General features: G+C 36.2%; 1 protein-coding gene across 10 annotated transcripts in view; it reads right to left on the bottom strand.

The window, feature by feature from the left end:
• Nucleotides 1-25433, bottom strand: part of ENAH (ENAH actin regulator) — a 156168-nt gene that overhangs the window by 39540 nt on the left and 91195 nt on the right. For 6 of the 10 annotated variants that reach the window (XR_007475440.1, XM_049705725.1, XM_049705721.1 and 3 more), the window contains 2 exons: nucleotides 6973-7029; nucleotides 2037-2121 (listed from right to left, as the gene is read on the bottom strand). Coding sequence is in view for 9 of the 10 variants with exons in the window: in XM_049705725.1 (XP_049561682.1) it covers nucleotides 2037-2121; nucleotides 6973-7029 (142 nt within the window). In the remaining variant the exon portion in view is untranslated. The remainder of the gene's footprint in view (nucleotides 1-2036; nucleotides 2122-6972; nucleotides 7030-25433) is intronic. The other 4 variants (XM_049705722.1, XM_033430401.2, XM_012533531.3 and 1 more) reach the window with 1 other exon arrangement.

The following is a 25433-nucleotide window of genomic DNA, read 5'->3' as shown; positions in this document are numbered from 1 at the left end:
CCACGTGCCTAGAGCCCGTGCTCCGCAACAAGAGAAGCCACCACAATGAGAAGCCCGCGCACCGCAAGGAAGAGGAGCCCCCATTCGACACTACTAGAGAAAGCCCGCGCGCAGCAACGAAGACTAAGGCAGCCAAAAAACCCCACAAAACAACAACAACAAAAGAACATAAAAAAAGGAAATGGGGTGAAAAGTAAAGAAAAGGAATGGAGATGAAATTAATAATGAGAGAGAAGGAAATTGGTTGGTGTCAAGTGGAAGAAGAAAGAAGAGTCTGTGCGTGACTATGGACAGAAAATAATTTAAAATTCATACCAATTTTTCAGAAATTCGGATTCCACTCTTCAAAATGACTGAGTTAAAGTCTTCAACTAAACAAATAAGTAATATAAACACCTTCAATTTTCAAACCCTTAAGTATCTACTTACATACAAAGAGAAAAACCTCAAGTCCAGATGAACGCTTTGAAATGAGAAAGAACGTACATGAGGGCATGGCGTTCTCATGACAATTACTAAAAGTTCACTCAATACTCGTTTTCAACTAAAACTGCATGCTGCAAGTTCTTGACAACCCTCTGTGAAGCAGATGACCCACCTGTGACCCTTGACAAGGCAGCAGTACCAGCAGAAGACTTCTGTTTGTATTCTGTGCTGCCCTGGACTCCAGCAACTGTGTCTGGGATTACTTGCTTGCCTACTCTGTATTACCAGAGATGATCTATTATGTTCAGGATTTTCTCCTGGTTCTTCCTCGTTTTCTACAAATGTGTTACTCTCAATAAAACTATGATCATTTTTTATGAATTACTTTTCCGTTTGGTGTGTGAGAGACAGCATACAATTTCTAACTCTTGGAATTATTCTAGTATGTTTAAAATTTTCAATATGGAACTGAAATAAATGAATATATTCCTTAAACTTCCCTTATTTCTATAGAAACTTAATTTTATTTATATCTGTTACAGCATCACTCTAAAGAGCAGAAAAAGTTTCACCAAATTTGGAGGCTAGTTCCAGAGTGATCTAACTAAACATATAGACTGTGGCAAAAACGAAATTCACTTTAAGAGATCCTGGAGGGCGCTCCTCAAGAGCTAAGTAGTTACACAGCAAAGCAACAACACAGAACCACAGCAAGAAATTCCTTTGACTGTCTGTCAGGGAAACATGACACATATATTAAGACAACATAAAGAATATGGAGAACATTTCAAATATGAGGCCAAATCAAAAGTGACAAGAAAAATTGCTGGCTTGCCATGGAGCAAATGCCTCTCAACTGGAAAATTCCATCTGTAAGATGGTTATCAATTCCCCAGAACAAAACAGCGGTGCCCTACTAGTAACAAAAAGCAGTATCAACATCTCTAAAAAGTTTCAATTTGTTGAAAATGGGGCACCTGGTTTGACTAGCTCAATTTTAGTTACTGAATGTGACTGGATTTTACAAAGCTATTTTGTTATAAAGTAGTCTCTAATTTAGAGACTCTGGGTTAATTCAGAAAAAACTACCCCTAAATGAGGCCGTATTATAATTTCAAATGTATTTCTAAACTGCACTGAGATAATGAAGACGTTATTGATTTCATTCAATCACAGTTTAATCATAAACAGAATGATTCTGTATTCCATTACTATTCCTGTTCAATATTCAATGCCTTGTACAAAGAGCCAACACTATTTCAACTTTCCAGTCATGTGACAGGCATAATGATCAGATTAATTTATAACTGCTATAAAAATAAGACTGCTTGAAGTGTAAACACATTTTATATGCTGTTAAGAGTATTTAAAATATTTTAAATTCATGAGTATGATTTTTACCAAAAAAGCATATATGAAATTTTATAACATCTTTTGTCCAGCCTATTAAGAATCTGCTTGATTATTAACAGCGATTCTAAAACTTAATATAACAATAAAAGTTCAGACTTCCAAATGGCTGATGAGACATAATCTACCTTCAATATCAGATGTTCACAGATTGGTCTTCTGTAGTAGAAAGAAAAGGTGCAAATAACTCGTGAATTTACCTTCTTTGAATTTCCAATTCTTCTTGTGATGGGCCATTCTGAACTTGGGCAGGTAGTTGTGAATTTTGTCTAGGCAATGTCGGCCCTAAAAAGGGAGGGAAACATTATAGATGAACATTATCTTTATACTGCACTGGATAGAGGAAATAAAATCATGAGAATAACATAAAACCATAACATATTTACAAATGTATCTTCTTTTTGTTTAGCAAAATAAAATATAAGCTTCATATAACACACAGCAAATGAAAGACTGCAACATAATACTGTCATTATCTCCAGAAGGCTTACTTGAAACAAATGGAAAACATCAACAATAAAAGAAAAATAAACATTTATATATGAAGAGCTTGAGTAAAACAAGTGTTCAATGAGCATCTGAATAGGCACCTAAGCTTGACGCTTCTAAGACAATGAGACATTCTCTTTGGGGTACTTATTCATGAAGTGGAGAGGGAGAACTTAAATGAAAAATCAGAATTCAAAAACTCACCTAAATAGAACACTGGAAATGAAAAACAGGAGAGAGAGAGCATGAGAACCTTTTTACTAGACTGATGTATGCTAATGCATTTATCAAATTTGCCCACTTTAAGTTGCCATTCTTATTTAATGGCCTGGCATTTCCAGCACTGGTGAAAACAAACATTTGCTAAACTTCCATATATAATTAATCTACTTCTCTGAATTTTTGATGTAACACAGGTAATTATAATAACTTTTCATTTGGGGTAAAAACAAAACAAAACAAAAAAAACCTGCGTTCAAAGCAACATGGTTCTGTCATGAGAAACTAATGACCATTCATTCCCACATCATATAAAATGCAGACCCATTTTTAGCATCTCATAAAGAAGGCCACTAAATAATGGGACATTTTAATGTCGCTGGATATAAAAATTATGTGTCATAAAATGAGATAAATAAAATACTAGACCTAATATACAATGCCTATGGTTACAATAGAACAATCTTGAAATCTAATCCAGTAAACAAGAGAATAAAGAAACAGTAGTTATCTTCCACTCTTGGAGAGAAATATATGAGTAATGATATGCTGCACATATTTGTGAATTCTAGTGTGCCAGCAAAGGCCCCTAACAGATAGTTTGAAAGTGTTTTGTAGACCACTAGTATAAAAAACAGTTAATAAATAAATGCTTCTATGTGCTAAAGCAAACTCTTGTAATCTATATGAATTAAAAGCACAAAGTATCTATTTTATACTAGTGGAGAAGATTTCACAAAGAGAAGGATAAGGTTCACTAGAATATAATACAGTACTTTTATATCCCAAGTGCAGAAAAACAAATAATTTGATCTGAACTTACCTACTAATTTTTCTCCTCATCTCTTTACACGTTTTTACATTAATCATTTAATTTGTCCTCTAAAGACAAATTAGATGACAACTGCAGTGATATTTCATTAGATTTCCTAAAAGAGTCTGCTATTTTAAGAGCCACATAGAGGAAATATAAAAATATATTAATCCCATGTAATCAGTAACGGCAAAAAAATAAAATAAAATAAAGCTTTTAAAATTAAAAATGCACTTAAATGTTTGCATAAATGAAAATATGTAATGTGTCTAGGAGACAGACTGGAATTCTTTCCTTCTTTCGGATATTAACATAATGATATAAAAATAGACTGTCCTATTAAGCCATACCCTAAGGTTTAGTACTTTACTCGTCTCTTCTGGCAGAGGAGGGGGACATACAAGGTGGGAGGGTAAGTGTGAGAAAATAAAAACTATTTGCGGTAGTATTTTCCAAAGTTATATTTATCCAAAAATATTAAATGTGAGCATTCAGCATGGGCAACTCACAAGACCACCACGGTTTAACTAGTTTTAAAAACAATGTTTGTGTATTTAAGTTAAAACTTCATGCTACTCGAATAATTAAGCAGTGAATGTCAGTAGGTAGATTTGTTTGGCATCAGTCTCAAAGAATTCGATCCTGCTAATTCACATCTACATCAAGCACTGTAGCTCAACAATAATATTAATAGATTAAACTCACCAATTAAAATCTCGACGTAAGTTTTAACTCAAATACATAAATTCAAGAGAAAGATGTCAAAATTTCAACTCAATCCTTCTGATTTTATTTAAAGGTTTTTTTTTTTAATTAAACTGTCCAAAGTTTGATACAACTTACAAAAAAATCTGAATGTGAGAAAGGTTTCTTTTAGCAATTTATAAAAACTATTTTGGATTGTTTTTTTAATTTAAAAGTTTACTCAGCAAGCTTGTTTTAAAAGGAGGTTTTAAAAATGTGGGCAATATTTTCTGGCTGATATTATTAATTATAAAAATAGTTTACTACAAGGAAGATCCTTTTAAAATGGGAGGAATCCAAGAACAACTGAACAACTCCTAAAATTCTTTTCTACATGGTTCTTGGTGATAGTGGGTTATCTGTCTTCCCAAACACCTTCGTTATTAACTGGGGGGCAGAAGAGAGGACGCCTTCCCCCTGGCATTTTCTCACATCCATATCTAACCTGGTTATTTCGTTGTTTCTTCTGCATCAATATTGTCAACTAACAATAACAAGCACATTGAAATTCATGTGCATTTAAGAAATAATATAAATATACTGTGAGCATTAAATAAAAGAGTCTTAGGTAAATTATGAACTTCAGGTACTCAATTATATTCTTCATTCTTGTCAAACATTTTACTGGGTTATACAATTGTTAAATTATACCAAAGGCACCACACACAACATGAAGCAGCAATTAAGATTAGGCAAGGCTGTCAGCTGCCACTGTGATTTTCTGGAATATAACTATTAGTTACTTCACATAGGTCATATGCCTACATGAGTATCTGTGTTCTCATAGAATGCAAAAAAGGTACTCTCCTAACCAGTGGGTAAGTAACAATATTTTATGAGCATCACAGGGTGGTTAACGGCTCTTTTGGGGGAAAAAAGGAGAAGTGACAAGTGAACCTGCTTTGTTCCTACTATTGTATCATAAAGAACAGTAGTTACATGAGGGTTAGTTTTCTCTGTTCTATTACCACAGCCAAAGACAATGGTTGGTCTTAATTTGTCCTGGCTAGAATTCATATAGCAAAGTATGTAAATCACATGTTTCTAATAAAGAAAATGTGTTCATGTCACTGATATGGTATCTTATAAATGATGGAAATCAGAATAGAATGTCTCTCTAAACCAGGAATGAATGGCATTTCAGTCTTGACTTCAATACTGAGTTTTGGGTAAAGCATATTTCACTTACTGTCACATTTTAATTTTCACAGACCTAGTTTCACACTTAGCCACAGACTATTTAAAACACAGGACTAAAAGACAAATAGGTGTTATTATACACAATACAATCAAGTTTAAACTTAGCAATGTGGTAATTATATTGTTTGTACACAGTTAAATCAATTAAACATACTACTGGGGGAAACTGCTTTTTAACACATTATTTTACAACTTAAAAAATTCACCTTTATGAAGGCCAAATCAATCTTTTCTCTGCAGTTGGGTAAACTCTATTATTCTGCATGTGAACTACACATATTAAGTAGCGAAGTATAGAACATCAAGTAGGTTTTCAAAAAGAGCTAAAGAGTCCTAATAACACAAACACAAACAATCACTCATGGCTAGTTCAAAAGACCGCCTGGAAGAACCCCCAGGAGGAGGCAGAAAAATCAGAACTAAAAGTAACTAATTAATCACTTAATCTGTAATGATTAATTAAGGAACCTGAGAAGGAGTGGAGAGTTTATAAGGAGCCGCACAACAGGCTCACTGCTGTAACTGTCACCTGGAGAGATCGTAAAATAAAACCTCAGGTGATTAAGAAATGCATTAGAATTTTCATTTTTGGAAATTTATAACACATGCTTATTTGCCTAAACCAGCAAGTATATCAATCTTAAAGCAATTCTCTTTATAGGTCAAGAAACAGTATTAGTAATACTGAAGGATCATATCAAAAACTGATTCACATGGATAAAGTACATATACACAGCTGAACTGTTTATATAAAATTTTAGTAGTATATATCATTTTATCTCTCATAAAATAATCTGGCCAGCCAAGGTATACAGTAGTCAAAAACGTATATACGAGTTAAAAAAAAAAAAAAGGCTCTAAGATTTAAAAGTCACTTTTTGAACTTGGGTTTTCAAATCAGAAAGTTTTAGGATCAAATGAGAATAAAAAGAATTCAGACGTGTGTGTGTGTGTCGTGTATATGTGTACATATATAGATACATCCTAGTGTAAGGAGAAGGATATGCATATAATGCATATACCTGATTAACTGTAATGCGGAATGGTTAAGTGACATAACCGGTTTGTCCATGCAAACAACACATATATGTGCACACGTGTGTATATGAGCGTGAGAGTGAAAGAAAACACTCTGTAAGCCTAAATTCACTCCTAAGCCACAGATATCTAACCTACTGAATAAAGGAGGCTGTCGATCAGAAACCAACCTATTAATAAGAGCTCACATCTGCCTTACAACATGTACACCTGAAAATTAATTCAAGTTAAGCAAAAGGTCCCTTCCAATAAATCACATTTATATTCCCCAAATCATATTAAGATGAATATAACTTTTCCCCTTAAATTCTAATTTAAAAGACTGCTCTCAAAGAAAATAGTTAAAAACAAAAACGAACAAACAAAAACCCCTCTCATTCGTGTTGGAAGAAGTGAACAAGAAATTAGTTCTGAGATCCTAATTCTAACTAAATCCTTTCTAAGAAGCCAACTCAAAAGCTGACCAAACCACCTACATGAACCACAACAAATATCACAACATAAAACAGTAGCTTGCTGTGTATCCCAAATACCACAAACCAGACCATGGCCTAAGGAAACAAAAGTTATGGAAATGCGCAAGGAGTATGTACCACAGCTTGAAAAAGTAATGTAAACATAATGTTGCTTACCACAGAAAATACATCGCAAATTAGTGCTGTCCTGGGTAGCAGTAACTTTGCTCTGGGCTGCAACAGACACCTTGGTGTTAGAAGCTTCAAAGGACAACGGGGCCATCTGAAGAACTTCACATAAACTAAAAGGTGCTTTGAAAGGTTCAAAAGTATTACACATACGTCCTAGCTAGATCCTCATTCTGGAAACTCTGTAATTTAATAAAAACGTATCCTCTTTATAACATAAACTTGTTAAAATTTTTTATGTGTAATCTTATTTGTGGAAAAAACCCTATAATAAGCCACAGACCAAATGATGCACTTACAGCTTAATTATTTCCTGAGTTATACAATCAGAGAATGCAATCGATTTGCATTTTACAATTATCTTAAAAAGTAAGTGGACCTGAGATACAGGAAGTCAGATCTATGGCCATTAGTTAATTCCATGATAGCTACCCTCTTTTAGTATTGCTCATTTAAAAGAATTTGCAGCTGAAAAAAATTTAAGGGATATGCTTAAGATTAGCTTAACGTGAGATGAACTCATCTCTACTAGTTGAAGACCAAAGCCATTTTACACAGCCTCCAGCAATTAAAGTGATATATATTCATTGATGTCAAATAAGAATATCTTCACTTTTCATCTTTGAAAAACAGCAAAACTATTCATTGTTTTATCAAGCCACATTTTATTTTCCTTTTTTCTTCAATATGTATATATGCATACGAATTTGACAAAATCTTGTTAAAAAATGCGTGGCCACCTCAAAAAGCCACTTAATATTTAGGTTGCCTATACTAAAATTTACCTTAAGTATTAATGAGGTAAATTCTCTTTAAGTGAAAAAATTCAATGAGAAGGAGATGATAATTTATGAAAAGGGGAAAGGCTTTTACAAAAGCAAGGTGACACTCAAAACTGGGGTGGGAAAAACAAAAATTTCTTTTAGTTTTACATTAGTGACGTTCAAAACTTTACATCAATACTTTTCTATAAATAAAATACTACAGAAATTCTTTTCAGCATAGGAAAGATTTCTCTTTCCATTAGTATTAATCAAGAAACAATAAACAAGTTAAAAATATATTGACTTAAGAAAGACTACATAAAGGCAAACAAGACAGTAATTTAGATTTCCCTTAAAACTGTATTATTTAAATAATACAATTTATGCTAACTAAAAGTTTGCATAGAATCAAAACCAAACCAATTTATATTTAAAGAATGCACACCTGAAAATGGTAATAAATCTTAAATAAGAGAATTTTTTATTGTTTTTTTAGAAATTAGATTTAATATAATCCAATTACGTTTAAGTCTTGTTTTAAAGATATTAAATACAGCAGATATTTTCAAACACAAAATAAGATTGTTGAATGTCACCTTTCCTAAGTACTTCCACCCACTTAATCAATTATTATTAAAGTCGCATGCACAATATTTACAGTAATGACATAAAAAAGACCACAGGCATACATATAAAATGTCTACTAGCCTAATCAGATCATGCCAAAGACGATAAACCATTTAGAAGATGTTCAATAATTATATTTTGTTTAAACTTTTTTTTTTTTTTTTTGCTGTACACGGGCCTCTCACTGTTGTGGCTTCTCCCGTTGCAGAGCACAGGCTCCGGACATGCAGGCTCAGCAGCCATGGCTCACGGGCCCAGCTGCTCCGCGGCATGTGGGATCTTCCCGGACCGGGGCACGAACCCATGTCCCCTGCATCGGCAGGCGGACTCTCAACCACTGCGCCACCAGGGAAGCCCCTGTTTAAACTTTTTAAAAAATCTGTCTTACCGATGTTTGTAAATGACTACTTCTATAAAGCCCCTATTAAATAAACATGCCTAGTCTTCAGGTTTTACCCTTCAGTTCCTTTCATTCATATTTAAAGGAGGAAAAAAATTAAGGAAAATATTAAAAACTTACAGGAAAAACCTGAGAAATTATCTCATCTCTGACAGCAAAGAAACTGCCACATTCCATTACTGATCACTTTGGTAAAAAGTCATCTGACAATCGTCAGAATTGAGGTAAAACATTACTACCACGTAAGACCCCAAATCCCCAATTTTGCCAGTTTAAACTATTATGCAACATTCTTGCACTTGGTATCTTTAAACATATTCTTTCTACTGACTTTTACTTCATACCATCCCTAAAATACTTATCTAAATTCTGATAAGGTTGCTCGAGTTCTACTGCAGTTTGCATTTCCCGAAGATACTAAATTATTCATTCCATCATATGCATAAGGCTAACAGCACTTCCTGCTTAATACTGATGCTGTTAACTCTTTCTTCACTCAGTTGAGGGAGGAAGGTGGAATATGGGAAAAGAATGTTCAGTGTACAGATTGAGTAAATTCAGTTAAAAAAAAAAAGACACTTCTCTTTAAATCAGTGTATTAAAATAGGCTTACGGCTGACAGAAATAAGGATGCACCCTAAAGGAAAACATGACCTAAAGAGGTTAACTAAAGCAGTTAAGATGCATCAAAAAAGCAAAACTTAACATCTATATTAGACTTCTAGAAAAGAAAAAAGACCATCTCTATGAGCTACTCTGACCTTGAAATAGTCTTGTCATGGTTGTCCATTTATTTCTAATATAGTTTGTGAAACAGCTGTCCCTCAGGCTTTTCCCCATCTTTTAACATCCTTTAGCATTAGGTATTTTGTACAAGCAGGGAAATACACAAACCTTGGGTGAGATATTAGCAGGAGAAAATGACAGGCTGTCATTTGATCAGTATTACTGCATTTTATTGCAATATATAATTACTATAGTAGACCCTTAGCATTCACATTTTTAACATTAGAGGTCTCCACGATCAGGAGTTAATCCCAAAGAAATTTGTAATGAGGAAACTACCCAGCTCAGCATTTTTTCTGAGGATTAAATGAGATAATGTTTGCTTACAGCTGGTTTTAATTTGATTTGTACTCTCTGGAAAGCTGGTCTGTTGAGTAAGCACAGCATAGCATGCAAATTAGCAGTGATCATACTTCTGACCATCATTAGGGCCCCCAGGTATTATCCTCATGATTGCAAAGTTCTACTATAACCATTTTTGAGAGGGCATGAAAGCAAATGTGTTTGTGTTTGTTCTAAGGTATACAGAATAGAATGGAAGAAGACACTGCAGTGGTATGGTTGCCTGTGTTCAAAAATAGGTACCATGGGGTATAAACTGGTACAGCCACTATGGAAAACAGTACAGAGACTCCTCAAAATTAAAAACAGAACTAACATATGATCCATCAATCCCACTTCTGGGTATATACCCAAAGAAATTGACAACAGGATATTGAAGAAATATCTGCATTCCCACGTTCAGTGCAGCATTATTCACAATAGTCAAGATATGAAACAACCTAAGTGTCCATCAACAGAAAAGAAGATGCAGTGTGTGTACATATATATATATATACACACACACACACACACACACACACACACACACACACACACATATACACACACACACTGCAATATTATTAAGCCATAGGAAAAAGGAAATACTGTTAGCAGCAATATGGATGGACCCTGAGGGCATTATGCTAAATGAAATAAGCCAGACAGAGAAAAAACAAAGACTGCACGGAATCACCTGGATGTGGAACCTAAAAAAGCTAAACTCACAGAAAAGTGGTTGCCAGGGGCTGCGGGGTGAGGGAAATAGAGAGAGGCTGGTAAAAGGGTACACATTTTCAGCTACAAAATGAATAAAGACTGAAGATCTAATGTAAAACACGGTTGATAACATAGTTGATAACACTGTACTATATAACTGAAATATGCTAAGAGAATAGAACATAAATGTTCTCACCAAAACAAAACAACCAAACAAAAAAGATAAATATGTGATAGATGTGTTAATTAACCAGATGGAAGAAATCCTGTCACAATTTACATGTGTATCAAATCATCATCGTGTACACTTTAAACATCTTACCATTTTATTTGTCAATTATACCTCAATAAAACTGGGAGGAAAAAGGTACCGTATTTGCAGGGCACTGTGCTAAAAGACATGGGAATTACAAATAGTAAATTTTATTCAAAGTGAGGATAATTTTAAAGTGGCATTTAAAAACATTTTCAAAAGAATTTCAAATTTTGTTTTAAAATATATGCAGTTTTTAATAAAGGAAAATCGTTATATATCTCAAAAGATGAGGTATCATGCATCTATAGCCACATGTGAAAAAAATACCATCATATAGAACTGCTCTCTTTTTTTTTTTTATTACTGAATCTTAAACAAAACTATTTATATGACTGGGTTTCCCCGCCCCTCTTCATTTCTTTAGTTCTCCCCCAACTTAGGGTCTCAAATGCATTTTATTCCCTTCTAAGCAAGAATGAAAATGGCTGCTAACAGTTGATAAATTGCTGATAATTGATTAGGCTTGACTGGCAATAGCATCAGTCCAACATCTGTTTTGTAAGCCATTTATTTTTAGATGTGGAATGAGTGACTGTCTCCAGCTAGAGAAACTGAAGTTGAGGGGTTTATAATTTACCAATCCTGCCATATCCTAACACTTCTAAAGGTAAGAGTAATCCGTGTCCCACATTAATTTCTCTGCTTCTTCCTCATGGGCATAGATCAAATTCCCTCACCATCCCCACCCCTTTCTATTTCGTTACTAAGGCACTATTAAGTACATATATGCTCAGAGAAAACACCACATTCAGGTAGAATGCACATTAACAAAGATGATTAGCTTATTACTAGAGTATCTCTTAACTCTCTAACCAGCGCTGTTATCTATTCAGTTATGCAAACCAGATATCTAGGGCCCTTCCATTACTACTATTTAACCTACTTCCAAGTCCTGTTAATGCAATCTCCTCATTGTTCTCCAAACTACCTCCACTGTCACTCTTCATGTTCCATGATCTCTTGGTTTTCAAAGTGGGATTCATATATCCCAGAATGCTAAACATACCCTAGGGTAGGTAGGAAAGAACATAGTAGTACTTCCATTTCTGTTAATTTTTTTCTCATCCTTTTTACAGTTCTATTTTTTCATGTTTTACAATGTATGCCATATGTCAATGCCAAACATATACATAAGCTATAAATGCATGTGCATTAGGAGATAAGCTCAAAAATTAAGGGACCACCAGCCTAGACTATTAAATAAACTGTCCATTCTGATGCTGTACCTCTCCCGTTCCCCACAGCAGCCAGTGATACTTTAATAATTAAACCAGATCAAATCATCTCCCTTAGTAAAATCTCTTCAATATCTTCCCATTGATCTTAAGATAAATACCAAACTCCAGTGCTTTCTCCCCATGATGTGGCTGTGGCCTAACTCATCCCATTCATACTTTGTTTCTCTCTACACTCCAGGTACATTGCTCTTCCAAATTTTCAAATGAGCTATATGCTCCTCCCGCTGCAGGGCTTTTTTTACACATGCCACATGCCTTCTGCCTGTGATATTCTTTTCTTGGTCACCTAGTATGCTTCCTTTTTGTACTAATTAGAACTTTCTGGCAGTCAACACTCAACTGGAGTTACTATTAGCCCAGAGACAACTAATATAATTATTTCTCCCTCCTTCACTCAGAATTCTTATTTCCTATTTCTAGTTTTATAATTATATATGTTTTTCCCCAGTTATCCACTTCAAAAAATTTGAAAGGAGATAATAAGTATAAAATTGGGTAATACCAAATTTTCTAAGAAATATGAAGAATCTGTCTAACGACTTAGGAGAAAAGTTTTCATACATTAAAATTAGGCAAAGTGGTACAAACTTATATTCAGACAAGAAGGAAAGTGGGAGACAGATAAAAGAGATGTGTGACATCCTACAAAATGAAAGTTTGGGGTGGGGGGATGATAAAGGCACCCAATTCCATGGGCCAGGCTCATTTGGGGGTGGTGGGCAATCCAATGAGATGAGACCACCTCAGATCATTTTTAAGGAAACCCATGCAATTTTGCTTCCTCATCCACATGTAAAGAGCTGAAATTCTTTTAACCAAGAAAAAAGTGTTTTCATTCTAAAAGTATAATACAAAAATTTTCAAAGACCATGTCTGTTCTTTCCTCCTTTTGTAAGAGAAAAAGAATTAAGAGAACCAAAAAAGTATGCAGTTCTAAGGTAATGCTCTTGGATGTGGGAAAAAAGTGAAGGAAGGACAATGCTGGGCAAGAAAACTGAGCCTGGGGACCAAGAGAATAAACTTCAGAGATTTCACAAATGGCCAAGCATTCATCTCTATTTACATTCAATTTGGCAAAGAAAACTACTACACAATTCTACTTTCACAATTTACCAAGTCTTCAAATGTTGAGTTTTTTAAACTAAAGAATATGAGGAAGTCTTTCTGCTTTGGTTGTAACCTCATTTAAAAAAAATATTAAGTATTAGTCATTACTTTCACTGTATACCATACTCCTACAACTTTAACACACAAACATCAATTGTGAAAATAAGAAGGTCAATTGTTAAAACTTAGAGAGTATGCCTAGATACGTGAATACATGCTTTCTTCTAATGACTTACTTTTCAAACTGCCATACACGATACCTGCTACAAAATAGATGAAGCTCGAAAAAATTACGCTAAGAAGCCAGTCATCAAAGATCACATATTGTATGATTCCATTTATATGAAATGTACAGAACAGGCAAATACATCGACACAGAAAGCAGATTAGTGGCTGCCAGGAGCTGGGAGGTATGAAGGAATGGGAGTGGGGTAAGAGTAGGGGTGGCGATAGTGACTTAGGGGCACAGAGTTTCTTTCCCATGTGATGAAGATGTTCTTAAAACTGATTGTGGGGATAGCTGCCCAATTCTATGAATATACTAAGAACCACTGAATTGTATACTTTAAATGGGTAAACTGTATGGTACAGTAAAGCTATTAAGGAAAAGAAAAAGTGCCATGTCATGCTTGTATTCTTCATCTTGGAATTGTTTATAACATAAAGTTGAAAAATATTCCAGTGCCTATTACTTTTCTATTATGGAAAATATTAAAGGTGATTACTTCTGGATGGTGGGATTTTCTTTAAACATTTTTAAAAACATACATTTATTTATTTATTTATTTATTTATTTTTGGCCATGTTGGGTCTTTGTTGCTGCGCACGGGCTTTCTCTAGTTGTGGCGAGCAGGGGCTACCCTTCCTTGTGGTGTGCAGACTTCTCACTGCGGCGGTTTCTCTTGCTGCAGATCACGGGCTCTAGGCATGCGGGCTTCAGTAGTTGTGGCACGCAGACTCAGTAGTTGTGGTGCACAGGCTTAGTCGCTCCACAGCATGTGGGATCTTCCGGGACCAGGGCTTGAACCCATGTCCCCTGCAGCAGGTGGATTCCTAACCATTGCGTGGATGGTGGGACTTTAGATATTTTTACTTTCTTCATTATGATTTTCTGTACTGCTTAAACTTTTATAATAAGCACACAACTTTTTAATCGGAAAAAATTTTTTCGCTAGAAAAACAAAATGCTGTGCTGGAAAACCGAGTTCTACTGCCCAGAGCAGTTCTTGTCGGGTGGAGCTCCATCTGGCTCTAGGTTCTGACGAGAGAACTGGATGTACACAATTGAAGAAGTGACTCAATTAATAGTACCAGCATGACCCCAAGTGTCTGGAAGGACTGCAGAGCCAGCACCTGGGTGTCCCTTCCAAACACTAGAGCTGGTCTGGGAAGGTTCCTCTGCCATCGTGTTATTTTTCAGGAGGAATCAAAAATCAAAGCCATTTGTTAGGTCATGACTCTGAATACATATCCATTCAGGATGGTTCATTGAAAACCAGGCCTGTCCTAGTTAAACCAGGACAGCTGTCTACTTCTCCCTGGGAACCCTACTGCCCTCGTCCTTCTCATTTTCTCTGGACAATAATTCGTGATACTTCATCGACGAAACCAAGAAGCAACTTCTATCTAAAACAACCCCAGACAACCCTAACACTTAAATGACAAAGATGTCCACATTTACTTTCGGAAACTCAAAAATAAGTAAAATTTTATTAAAAGAATAGTTTTGATGAATATATAATAAATTAGATAAACTGGGTTTGTTTACCTCACATGGGGTTTATGAAATAGAATTAAATGTAAATAAAGTTATTGGTGTGGGCTGTCAACAAGTACATAAAAATAAACTTGTTCTACAAACTAAACATCATTAACTTCAGTCTCTGAAATGTAATTATATCCATAGCAATATGTATCTTTATTTCACTACTCTTTAAAATATATGACTCATACTTAGTAGGTCTAAATTTGATATGACAATTCAAACGTGAGGGTGTGTTATTTAGAGGAAACATCAAATATTCAGACAAAGAAAATGAAAAAAGCCATCAGCTATGTGGTCAAACTTATAACAATCAAGGAAACTTTAAATTAGGAATGCCATATTCCCACTCTTAAGAATCCATGGATGTTACCCGATAAAGAACAACTTCTTCTGGAAAACTGTGCACAAAATACTTATTATCATATTTTAAATGATATTCTTAGTAATATTTTAGTTCAACCTGTATCCTATGTCACTTTACTTTCTTCATTAGACATTTTCCACATTAAATCTTAGTCTTTTACTACTCATTCTCTAAAAATGAACTACAAAAGCAGCAGTGATACATTGTTATTTAAAAACAAAACAGGGGGAGGGGAAAAAGAAAACTTCAATACCAGCTAGAGCTCAGAAGGAAACACACTGTAAAATACCAAAACTGGTCGAGTCTAAGATCCTTCCAATTTATTGTGAGTTACTACTTTATACTGTGTTAGAGTCAGCTGTCTGCCTCACTAGACTTCAAGATACTCAAAGGTACTATCTGTGCCATACTCAGCTTCCCATTACCAGCAACCAGTATGGTACTTGGCACATTGCAGGTGACTGATTATTTAACTAAATAGGAGTTTTACAGAATCAATGTAACTTTTTTAAAAATAAATTTATTTATCTATTTATTTTTATTCTTATTTATTTATTTTTGGCTGTGTTGGGTCTTCGTTGCTGTGCGCGGGCTCCCTCTAGTTGCGGCAAGCGGGGGGCCGCTCTTCGCTGCGGCGCGTGGGCTTCTCACCGCAGTGGCCTCTCCTGCTGCAGAGCACGGGCTTCAGCAGGTGTGGCATGAGGTTCTCGGTAGTTGTGGCTCGCGGGCCCCAGAGCACAGGCTCAGCAGTTGCGGCACACGGGCTTAGTTGCTCCACGGCATGCGGCATCCTCCCGGACCAGGGCTCGAACCCGTGTCCCCTGCATTGGCAGGCAGGCTCCCAACCACTGCGCCACCAGGGAAGCCCAAATCAATGTAACTTAATCAGAACTCGCTAAAGGTCTACTATGTGTTATAAGTACCTTTACATATAGCAATCCATCTAAATAACGCAAATAGGAGAGAATAAATATGAGAATGAATGAATCTGTATATAATTTTATAATAAAGAAGCAGGAGATATATACAAGACCAGAAATATTTAAACAAAAGTCAGGGGAAATAAAACCGTCTTCAACTACAAAACCACCTTTATGTGGACGGGTAAGTGGGGGTTCCTATAAAGCCTTGTTCAGCATAATATAAAGAAATCCCAGAACACGCAGGAAATCTATATCTGAAGTTTTTAATGGACTATAAGGTTGGGATCCCACAAGCTTCCAGGAAAAAAAAAAAAAATCAACTCTTTAAAAAGCAAAGAAGGGACTTCTCTGGTGGTACAGTCGTTAAGAATCCGCCTGCCAATACAGAGGACACAGGTTTGAGCCCTGGTCCGGGAAGATGCCACATGCCGCGGAGCAACTAAGCCCCTGCGCCACAACTACTGAGCCTGCGAGCCACAACTACTGAGCCCACACGCTGCAACTACTGAAACCCGCGCTCCTAGAGCCCATGCTCCACAACGAAGAGCAGCCCCCCTCGCCACAACTAGAGAAAGATCGCGTGCAGCAACGAAGACCCAACGCAGCCAAAAAACAAATTTTAAAAAAAAGCAAGGAAAAAGCCTGGTCCGTAGCCAATTCCCAGTGTGAAGAAATTCAGGTGAAGGTAAGTTATTTCCCCAAGCCTCATGACCAAAAAGCATCAGAAGGCAGGGCACAAGAGAACTGTTAAAGGGAGGGGTGACTCTAGAAAACAGGGAGGTGTCTTTAGAAAGGCAGTCTGATTGTGTCTCTTCCGGCAACGACCTTATGCTGAATTTGTTTTTAAGCAAGTCAAGACTCCACAGGCCGGCTGCAGGGACCATAGCATCACTATTCACAGGAAGATAAAATGCACAAGAAATACTTATAGGAAGTTTTAAATGACACTTGTTCAAATTCATACTTTAATGAATAAAAGGGTAAATAAATATTGGCAGAGAAATAAATAACTGCTGGACTAATCGACAGTGGACTAATCGACAATGTGGAAATATCAGAGAGTCCTGAAGACCTAGCTCTTATCTGGGTTATGATACTTGAAAATAAAACCGTACTATCCAAACTGAGGCCAAAGTACCTACTTAAGAGGGAAAAGGTATAATTCAAGCTGATTTCCCAAAAGAACAGTTATCCCTTTGGAGCAGAAAAACAGTTATAGCTTCCTAAGAACAAAACTCTAGAGACTCAAACATCTATTCGTGTAAATAATACTATAAATTACTACTGCTGTATTAACTGTACTTGAGAGCTGTTTATATATCTTAGTCCAGATTAATAAGATTGTAGGGTACATTTTAAAATGTATGTATGCATATATCTTTTGGCCTTTGGCAGAAGGAGACACTTTGAATAATTTGATCTTTATGTGCAAATAAAATTGCTAGTAAATGTCACTGTATTAGGATTGTCACTAACTTTGGTTCTGCCAAATTTATTTATACAGTCCAGAAATTAACATTTTAAAGCGTTTTTGAAAACAGTAAGTCTCATTGTGGTGAAAGAAGGAACAGAAGGTGCAAGGACCTGAAGCAGGGGAGAGTGCGTTTAGTTAATGCAGAGTCAAGAGGGGCCAGCTCATGAAGGAACCCAGAGTCCTGTTAAGAAGCCTGTACTCTATTCTAAGAGCTATGGAAAGCCATTGCAAGATGATTTGGTACACACAACAGAGGTATGCAAAAATCCACCCTACCTCCCATGAACATACGGTCATTCTCTAGTATTATCTGCGGAAGACACTAGAGACCTGTTTCCCGGGAATTAACATCACCCATTCAGTCAATATCTTCAAACTGGGGATGTATGATTCTAAGACTTAAAGAAAATGTGAAATCCATGGAGACCAGTGACTTTAAATCTGAATTAAGAAAAAAGTAATGCTTTGTTTTTAGTATATTGAATAGTATTATCACAGTAAAGATCAGGACAATATTTGCATAGGAAACTCCTCAATAAGAATACATTTCTTCCTACATGAATGGCATTTTCATAGCCAAATATCACGGAAAATTTCCAGAAAACAGCAGTCATTTGTTTTCTCACGTGAATCATCTCAGAAATTGCAAAAGCCTACAGAAATAGCAGGTCTACCTTAAAGGAGTTATTCCTGGTATCTTTACGCGAGTAGCATGCTATGTTTGCCTATACCACTTCCTAATTACCGCTCTGTACCATGCATGGTACTGACACTGCCTTGCAGATACTTCCGACCGTGGTGTATCTTCTCTACACAACCGCTCCTTAAGGTCAGTAATGTCGAATCACTCATTTTTGTTTCCCTAGTATCATGTAACACAGTACCTTTGTTAGGAGTACAAGTAATTCAGTTTACTGTGGCTTTTCCTCTTTTAGATGAGATCATCTACCTCTTAGGAATTTTTAATGGGTTAATAAAACAATGTCACAATATTCTTTATATGTTATAAAAAGCTGATGTCAAAATACCACAATTTAATACCATCTTCAAAAGATTAATTAGAATTTTTCTATCTTGCCTAGATCATAAAAACAGGAATGCCCAATGTTAATTCAGAGGCACTGAACCCATGTGCATCTGCTCTCTGCTGAATACAAACATGGACAGCCCAATGGTACACACTATCACTTACAGACTGAGGAAAGCATGTCCAAAATTAGGCTGTGATCCTAAAACTAATATAATATTGTAATATACTATACTTCAATTGGAAAAAAATTAGGCTGTAAAAATTGGGCCACAGATTTGGCCGCCACTGTGTGTTGTGATTGGTCTCATGAGAGTAGAAGTGGTTCCTGCAATTCATGTTTTGTCATCAATGGACAAGTCAGATTCTATTCTATCAAAGCTTCTCCCTGCACCCCCGTGTAAAGATGAAAAAGTCCGACAAAAAGGTATCAGAATTTTCGACTGTTTAACAGCCACCAAATGCTTCTCCAATTTATGGGCAACAAATATGATTAAAATTCAGGAATACAAGTAAAATAACTGTATACAAATTACTATTCTCACACAGGGAAACACGTAAATAATCACGGATGACATCCTCAGTTCACTGCAGCACCATTAATTAAATTTCAAGCTTACTGTAAAATAAGCCTGAAGAACTGAAGTCACCAGCTAGACCTGTAACAGACAATACATTAATAAGATGCCCAACTACCAGAGAAGCAGAGAAACAAGAATGAGAGACAGAATAGTGTCTGTCTGACAACAAACTTCAGGCTAAAATAACTTTCTATATGATTATGAAATACAGATTTATCAAAAACATCTTGTCTCTTTTAGTTATTTAATCAATCCCACTTTGGAGCAGGACAATATCCTAAGTCCCACAACCTAAGTCTAAAGCTGTGCTTATGAAAAATGCAATATCAGACTTGAGTTATGGTCAAGCCAAACCAGCTTTCCCAAACAGTTAGTGACTAGAAGCTTAAAAGTCATGAAGTAAATACTTCAAAATTCTTTTATTATAAATAAAAATTCACATATGAATATATATAATAATTCATATGTTAGAACAGTCACCCAAATCACTTTGCATCAGCACTTAGCTCTCTTACGTAACGCTGGCTGAGAAAGGCTGGGAGAGAGGTTATAAGATATGATGGGTAGGGCACAGGAACCAGAAGCCTAACTCAGTAGTTCCCAACCTTTTCAACAACTAGAAACCCATTTATTATTTTAACTAACCCCCTTGGACTCCATGTTTAGGGTGAGCTTGTCCAAAGGAACTGTATTTATCATTAATCTTTGTTCTTCCACAAGTAAGCAAAGATACATAAACGGTCGTGTTCAATTCAGGCACTGGGACTATTGCAACTCTTCTTACCAGTATCTTGGCACAATCACAAGCTCTTCAAAGTGTCAACAGTAGTTAATTAGAACTTACTGGTTTTAGATAAATAAGCATCTCCACAGAGCTGGCAAATTTAGTCTCAAACAAAGAAGCTTATATCTGAGTTAGGAGGTACAACCCTGTCACTGGAATGTATGATGTACATCGTTTATTTAGCTTTCCAAAACACTGAAAATTATCTCAGAACTTTATCAGTTGTTCTGTAGTAGCTTTGTGGGTAGTAAGTTGAAAATCATTGTTCTAACCCAAACAGAATTATCTCCCAAGGAAAAGGACATTCATATATAACGTGTATGCTAACTCTGTTAATAAATTACTCAACTGTGGGCTTAACATATTTGTTCTCTAAAAGCTATTTACAGACAAAAACTGTGCCCATGTACCATTCTTTCTAAAACCTGGACTCAGGTTCACAGGAAAAATTCAAACTTATGCTGAACTACATTTTCATTTTCACCTTTCTCCCAAACTACTGATTTTCTTCACATAGCAGAAATAATTTTAGGTCCCACATTATCTGCAAACGGATATGATACTCTCCCAGAGATCTCTATTGTTGTCATGTGAAAATGGGCAGCCTGAATTCTTTTTTAAAGAAAAATTTACCTAAGGGGATGAAGCAGTCGTACAATAGTGATTTCCTGTTTAAACGCACCTGCTTCTATCACTGTAATCCCTCTCCTATTTGAATTTTCTTCTCTATTCTTACTATTTCTGCCTCCACTCAGAAACTTAAGGCTTGTCTCACGGCCTCCAGCAGCTCCCTTTTCAAACCACTGCTGGCCTTCTGAAGTACAGCTTTGTTCACGTCATTCCACTTGCTCAAAAACATACACTAAATCTCTATCACCCACAGCTCTCAAAGGACCTTCTTGATCAGACCTACCTTTCTGACTTTAATCCCCACCAGGCCAATCAAACAACTCCTGGTCTACAAACAAGCTCATTCTTTCCACTTTTGTACTCATACGCTATTTCCTAGGCTGGATATGCCTTTTCCCCCAACTCATGTCCTTATGCCTACATTTTATCCATCTTTCAAAATCAGCTCAAAAAGCCATCTCATCATTAACACTTTCCCCCAATTGTTCCAGTGAAAAGAAATCTCATTCCCCTTCTCATACTCACACAGGATTTTATCTGTACCTCAGATATGACTTCCTCTTTTGGATTATGACTGTGTCTTATCTCCTCTACAAGAGTAGAAGAATCCTTGAGGGCAAGATTTGAGTCTTATTTCCCCTTGCATGTATCCAAGGATGGATAAATTAATTAATTTTCTACAGAGGAGGAGGAACATAACATGATATATCTGTACCAGGCAGTAAAGACAAAGAAGAGGTTGGAGAAAACTTCTAAGTCTCTCTACCACTTTTATTCCTCTAAGTAAATTAATCCACATGGTAGAATTTTCTGTGTATTTTTAAATGTTAGCACTAAAAAATAACATTCTACTGTATAGTTTAAAATACTAATGTCTTTATCTCATTTAATTCCCATGATATCCTAATACAGGTATTCTCATGATCCTTTCATATAGTATAAGGAAACAGCTTCAGAGAAGGCAACCTGCCACCAGAGGGACAGTCAACACTGGAGTCTTTTACCTCCAATTTTAAGTTCTTTTCCACCAAATCAAAATGAAAGACTACAAAATTTTACTAAAAACCATAAAACAGAAAGTAAATGAAAGTTCTTCTCTTTCCTGTTTTCTCACCTGAAACTGACTTCCCTCAAAAGCCTTTTAAAATATGCTTTGAAGATCTTGAATTGAAAAGCAGAGGAATGCAATAAAAAGAAATGGCCTGGAGGTCGGGGAAAACCCAGTCCCAGTTGTGCCTCCCTTTCTAGGTATATGTGACCTCAGAGAAGTCCCACCTCTCCATATCAGTCTTCCTAATTGGAAATTGGGGGTGACAGATTAACCTCACATTATTGTGGAGACTGAATTTATAAATGGGGAAGGGTGTGAAGAGGTAAGTTAGAGAAGGAAGCAGTACGTGGCAGCACCCACAAAAAAACTGTCCCATCTGCCCAACCCCCAAACCTGTTACTCATTTAATCCTGATGAGCAGCTAACGCTTTATCTGTTTCAGTGTTACTTCTCCAATAAGATTATTGATTAAGGAAAGCTAGAAGTGAAAACTATTATCCAAGACCACCTTTAGAATCCATCTTCACCAGCTGCCCAAACTGACACATCTGGTAACTGTCTTAGAACACCATCCTCCCCTCCCTGACCAGTCCGCATTACATCTCACGGATATAGTGGAAAGAGGCTGAATGCTAAAATTAAATCTGGGTAAAAACGCCACTTACGCCACTGTCTAGCTGTGGGCCCTTGGGCCAGGCCAGTGACCTTCTGAAAGCTCCAACATCACCTCTAAAGCAAGGATAATGCCACCAACTTTGCAGTGTTGTTATAAAGTTTATCAGTAATAAACGTGCCCAATTAGGACCTGCCACACACCTGGTGCCTAATAAACAGATTATTATTCTTGCCTCAGAACTGCTTTAACGACTAAATGAGGACATAAGTAGAAGGCCTAGAACAATGTCTTCACAGGCACGGTAGGCACTGAATAAAGTCTGTCACCTCCTCTTCACTCTGCTCCTTTCCTCTTTATACTGTGTCATTTCAGGCCTCATCGTTCTCACTGATATTATCACAGCGGCATCCGAAACCCATCTCCATGCCTGCAACCACATGCTCACCAATCCATCACTTTTGTCCTGAAGCACAAACCTGATCACATCAAACATTCATTCAGCACCCTTCAAAGACCGTACGGCAGACGACATCATGAGTTGCACACCCCTCAGCAAGAATACAAGGCCCTTCCCCGTCTTATCTCTTGTGACTTCCCTCCCCCAATAGAAACTCTCGTGCCCAAGCCACAACATCACCTGCTTGTTTCCCAACTGCTCCAGGCTCTCATGGCTCCAAGCCAATCCAGAACGTTCTTCTATCACCTACTCATTCTTTAAAACATAGCTCAAGCATCACCGTCTCTTCAAAACTTTCCTGTACCCTGGAATTTTCTTCTGCATACTTCACTCACAGCATTTTACAAACCGAATTCTAATTTTGCTGTGAAATCCTGGAAGGCAAGGGATAGGCCTTATCATGTTAGCTTTATTCCCAGTGCCTAGCACAGGACCTACGCTCAAAACCTGTTTGATGGTTTCTGTGATATAACCTTAATATTGCTCCCATGATACTGGCACTCTGGAAGAATGAAAAATAACTGTCACTATAAAACACATAAAGTATTTCTAGAAACTTTTTGAGATATTTTAAATCCATTTAATTCCAAAACATATCTCAAAAAGATTAAAAAATGCTAAGATAAAACTCATACAAATGCACACAGTGAAAGGTTTATCAGACCAAATTAACAGTTAAAAAATGAATGGAATCTCAGTCTTTATAAATATTTAATTACCAAGTCTAAAGAAAATTTCCAACAGGAGGATATCTTGCTTTCAACAGATATAAAATAAAATCCAGCAAAAGCAGTCTTAGTTAATGGTAAAATATTTTAAGGTTTTCCTCTTATAAAGGTATGCTTAATCTTGGTTCAGTAGAACAATAGTAGAATAATCTTACTGAACTCTAATACGATTTTCCTTTTAAAAAAATGGAATTTAAAAATTATTTCCTTTTCAAATGACTTAAATCTTTTTCAAAATGAAATAGATTGTGCAAGTTCACATCCACTAATCATGAAAAGGACTGATTTTACATAATCCATAACTATTATCTGAAAAACTGCTATAAATGTACTTAATAATACAGAATTCAAAAATATCAGGTGGGATAATGCATTTTGAATGTACTTATTTGAGTCCATTTCCATTAGACAAAGGAAACTGATAAACTGCAGCTTTTGGTATAAAAGAAAGCACTAATTCAACTCTTCTTCAAAAATGTTAGAACATGTGACTTGCGTTTTTTAAATTCCAAATATAACTCACTGTATTTAGCACCTCCTGTACCTTCCAGTATATTAGATACTTGCACATCAAGTTAAAAACAAAATAAAAACATTCCTGCCACCCACCCTTTTCATGGAAGAAATGGAAATATTAAACATGTACACAGAGCACCTTTTAAAGGTCAGTATGACTAGCTACAGAAAAAGCTGTTTTTTGTTAATTTAAAAATTTTGCTTGAGGATTTAGAGACGTGGGGGTCAAGGGAAAGAGGAAGGGAGAATTGTGCGATTTTTGATTTTGGCAGAGAAGATGGGTTAGTAATTTCCAAATCCTGCTCTAGGGTACATGGGTGCCCCAGTGGTTATGGTATTCCAACTCCTACATTAATCAGAGAAGCTCTGGAGATTTGTTTTTGTTTTGTGGGGAGGGGTCTGTATATGAACTGAGCATCTGAAAAAGATTTTGTTTGAACAAGGGTGTCCATAACTTAAAAATGCCTGAACACCACTAAGAAGGACTAACCAATATTCAATGAATAATACATTAACACCTAGTAAACAAAAAAGCCAGAAGCATTCAATATGGAAAACTGGTTTTAAAAAGTGATAAAACACTAAGTAAAAAAGATTAATAGCTGTAGTTACTTTACCTTTATGAATAAGTTTGTTTCTTTCACTTCTGATCAGAGATTTATGGGGTACACTGTTTGCTTAAGGAGGGACATGCAAGAGTTAAGCTTTCCCAACTTGGTTTTGGCGAGAAGAGAATAGACGGTTTTAGCAAGGAATTGGCTATGAACCCAAAGCAAACAGCTGTGGAAGGCGAAAAGATGTTCAAGATGAGAGGTGACATTATTGGGTATGTTTGTTTAGGTGGGTAGGAGGGGCCCACTGAATAACTCTGGGGTGGGGTACATACCTATCCTACTTCAGAGATCTACAGAAAAGTTTATATCCTTTCCCGAGGACACTTCTGATTCATATCATCTAAATCCTCCTATGCCTCCACTGCCAAGCCAATCAATGCTATCAAAAATCAGAGACAGTGTTTAACTACAGTAATTTACAAAAACAGTCACTTTCTAAATAAATCAGATTATAAAGAACATCAGCCATTTTATATGCTTTCTTTGTCTTCTCTGATGAAAAAGCTACAGAACCAAAAGTTCCTTTGCCAGTGACTGGGGCCATGATGCAAGGAGATGGCTAGGATGGACCAACTTCTTCCACCATTCTCTCTCTTTCCTCAGCCCATGATAAGTTGAGACTGTGACAGAGAAGAGAATA

Source organism: Orcinus orca, chromosome 1 (assembly GCF_937001465.1).
Source record: "Orcinus orca chromosome 1, mOrcOrc1.1, whole genome shotgun sequence".
Lineage (NCBI taxonomy): Eukaryota > Metazoa > Chordata > Mammalia > Artiodactyla > Delphinidae > Orcinus > Orcinus orca.
The sequence above is the reverse complement of the archived record's forward strand: the minus strand, read 5'-3'. Positions and strand labels throughout refer to the sequence as shown.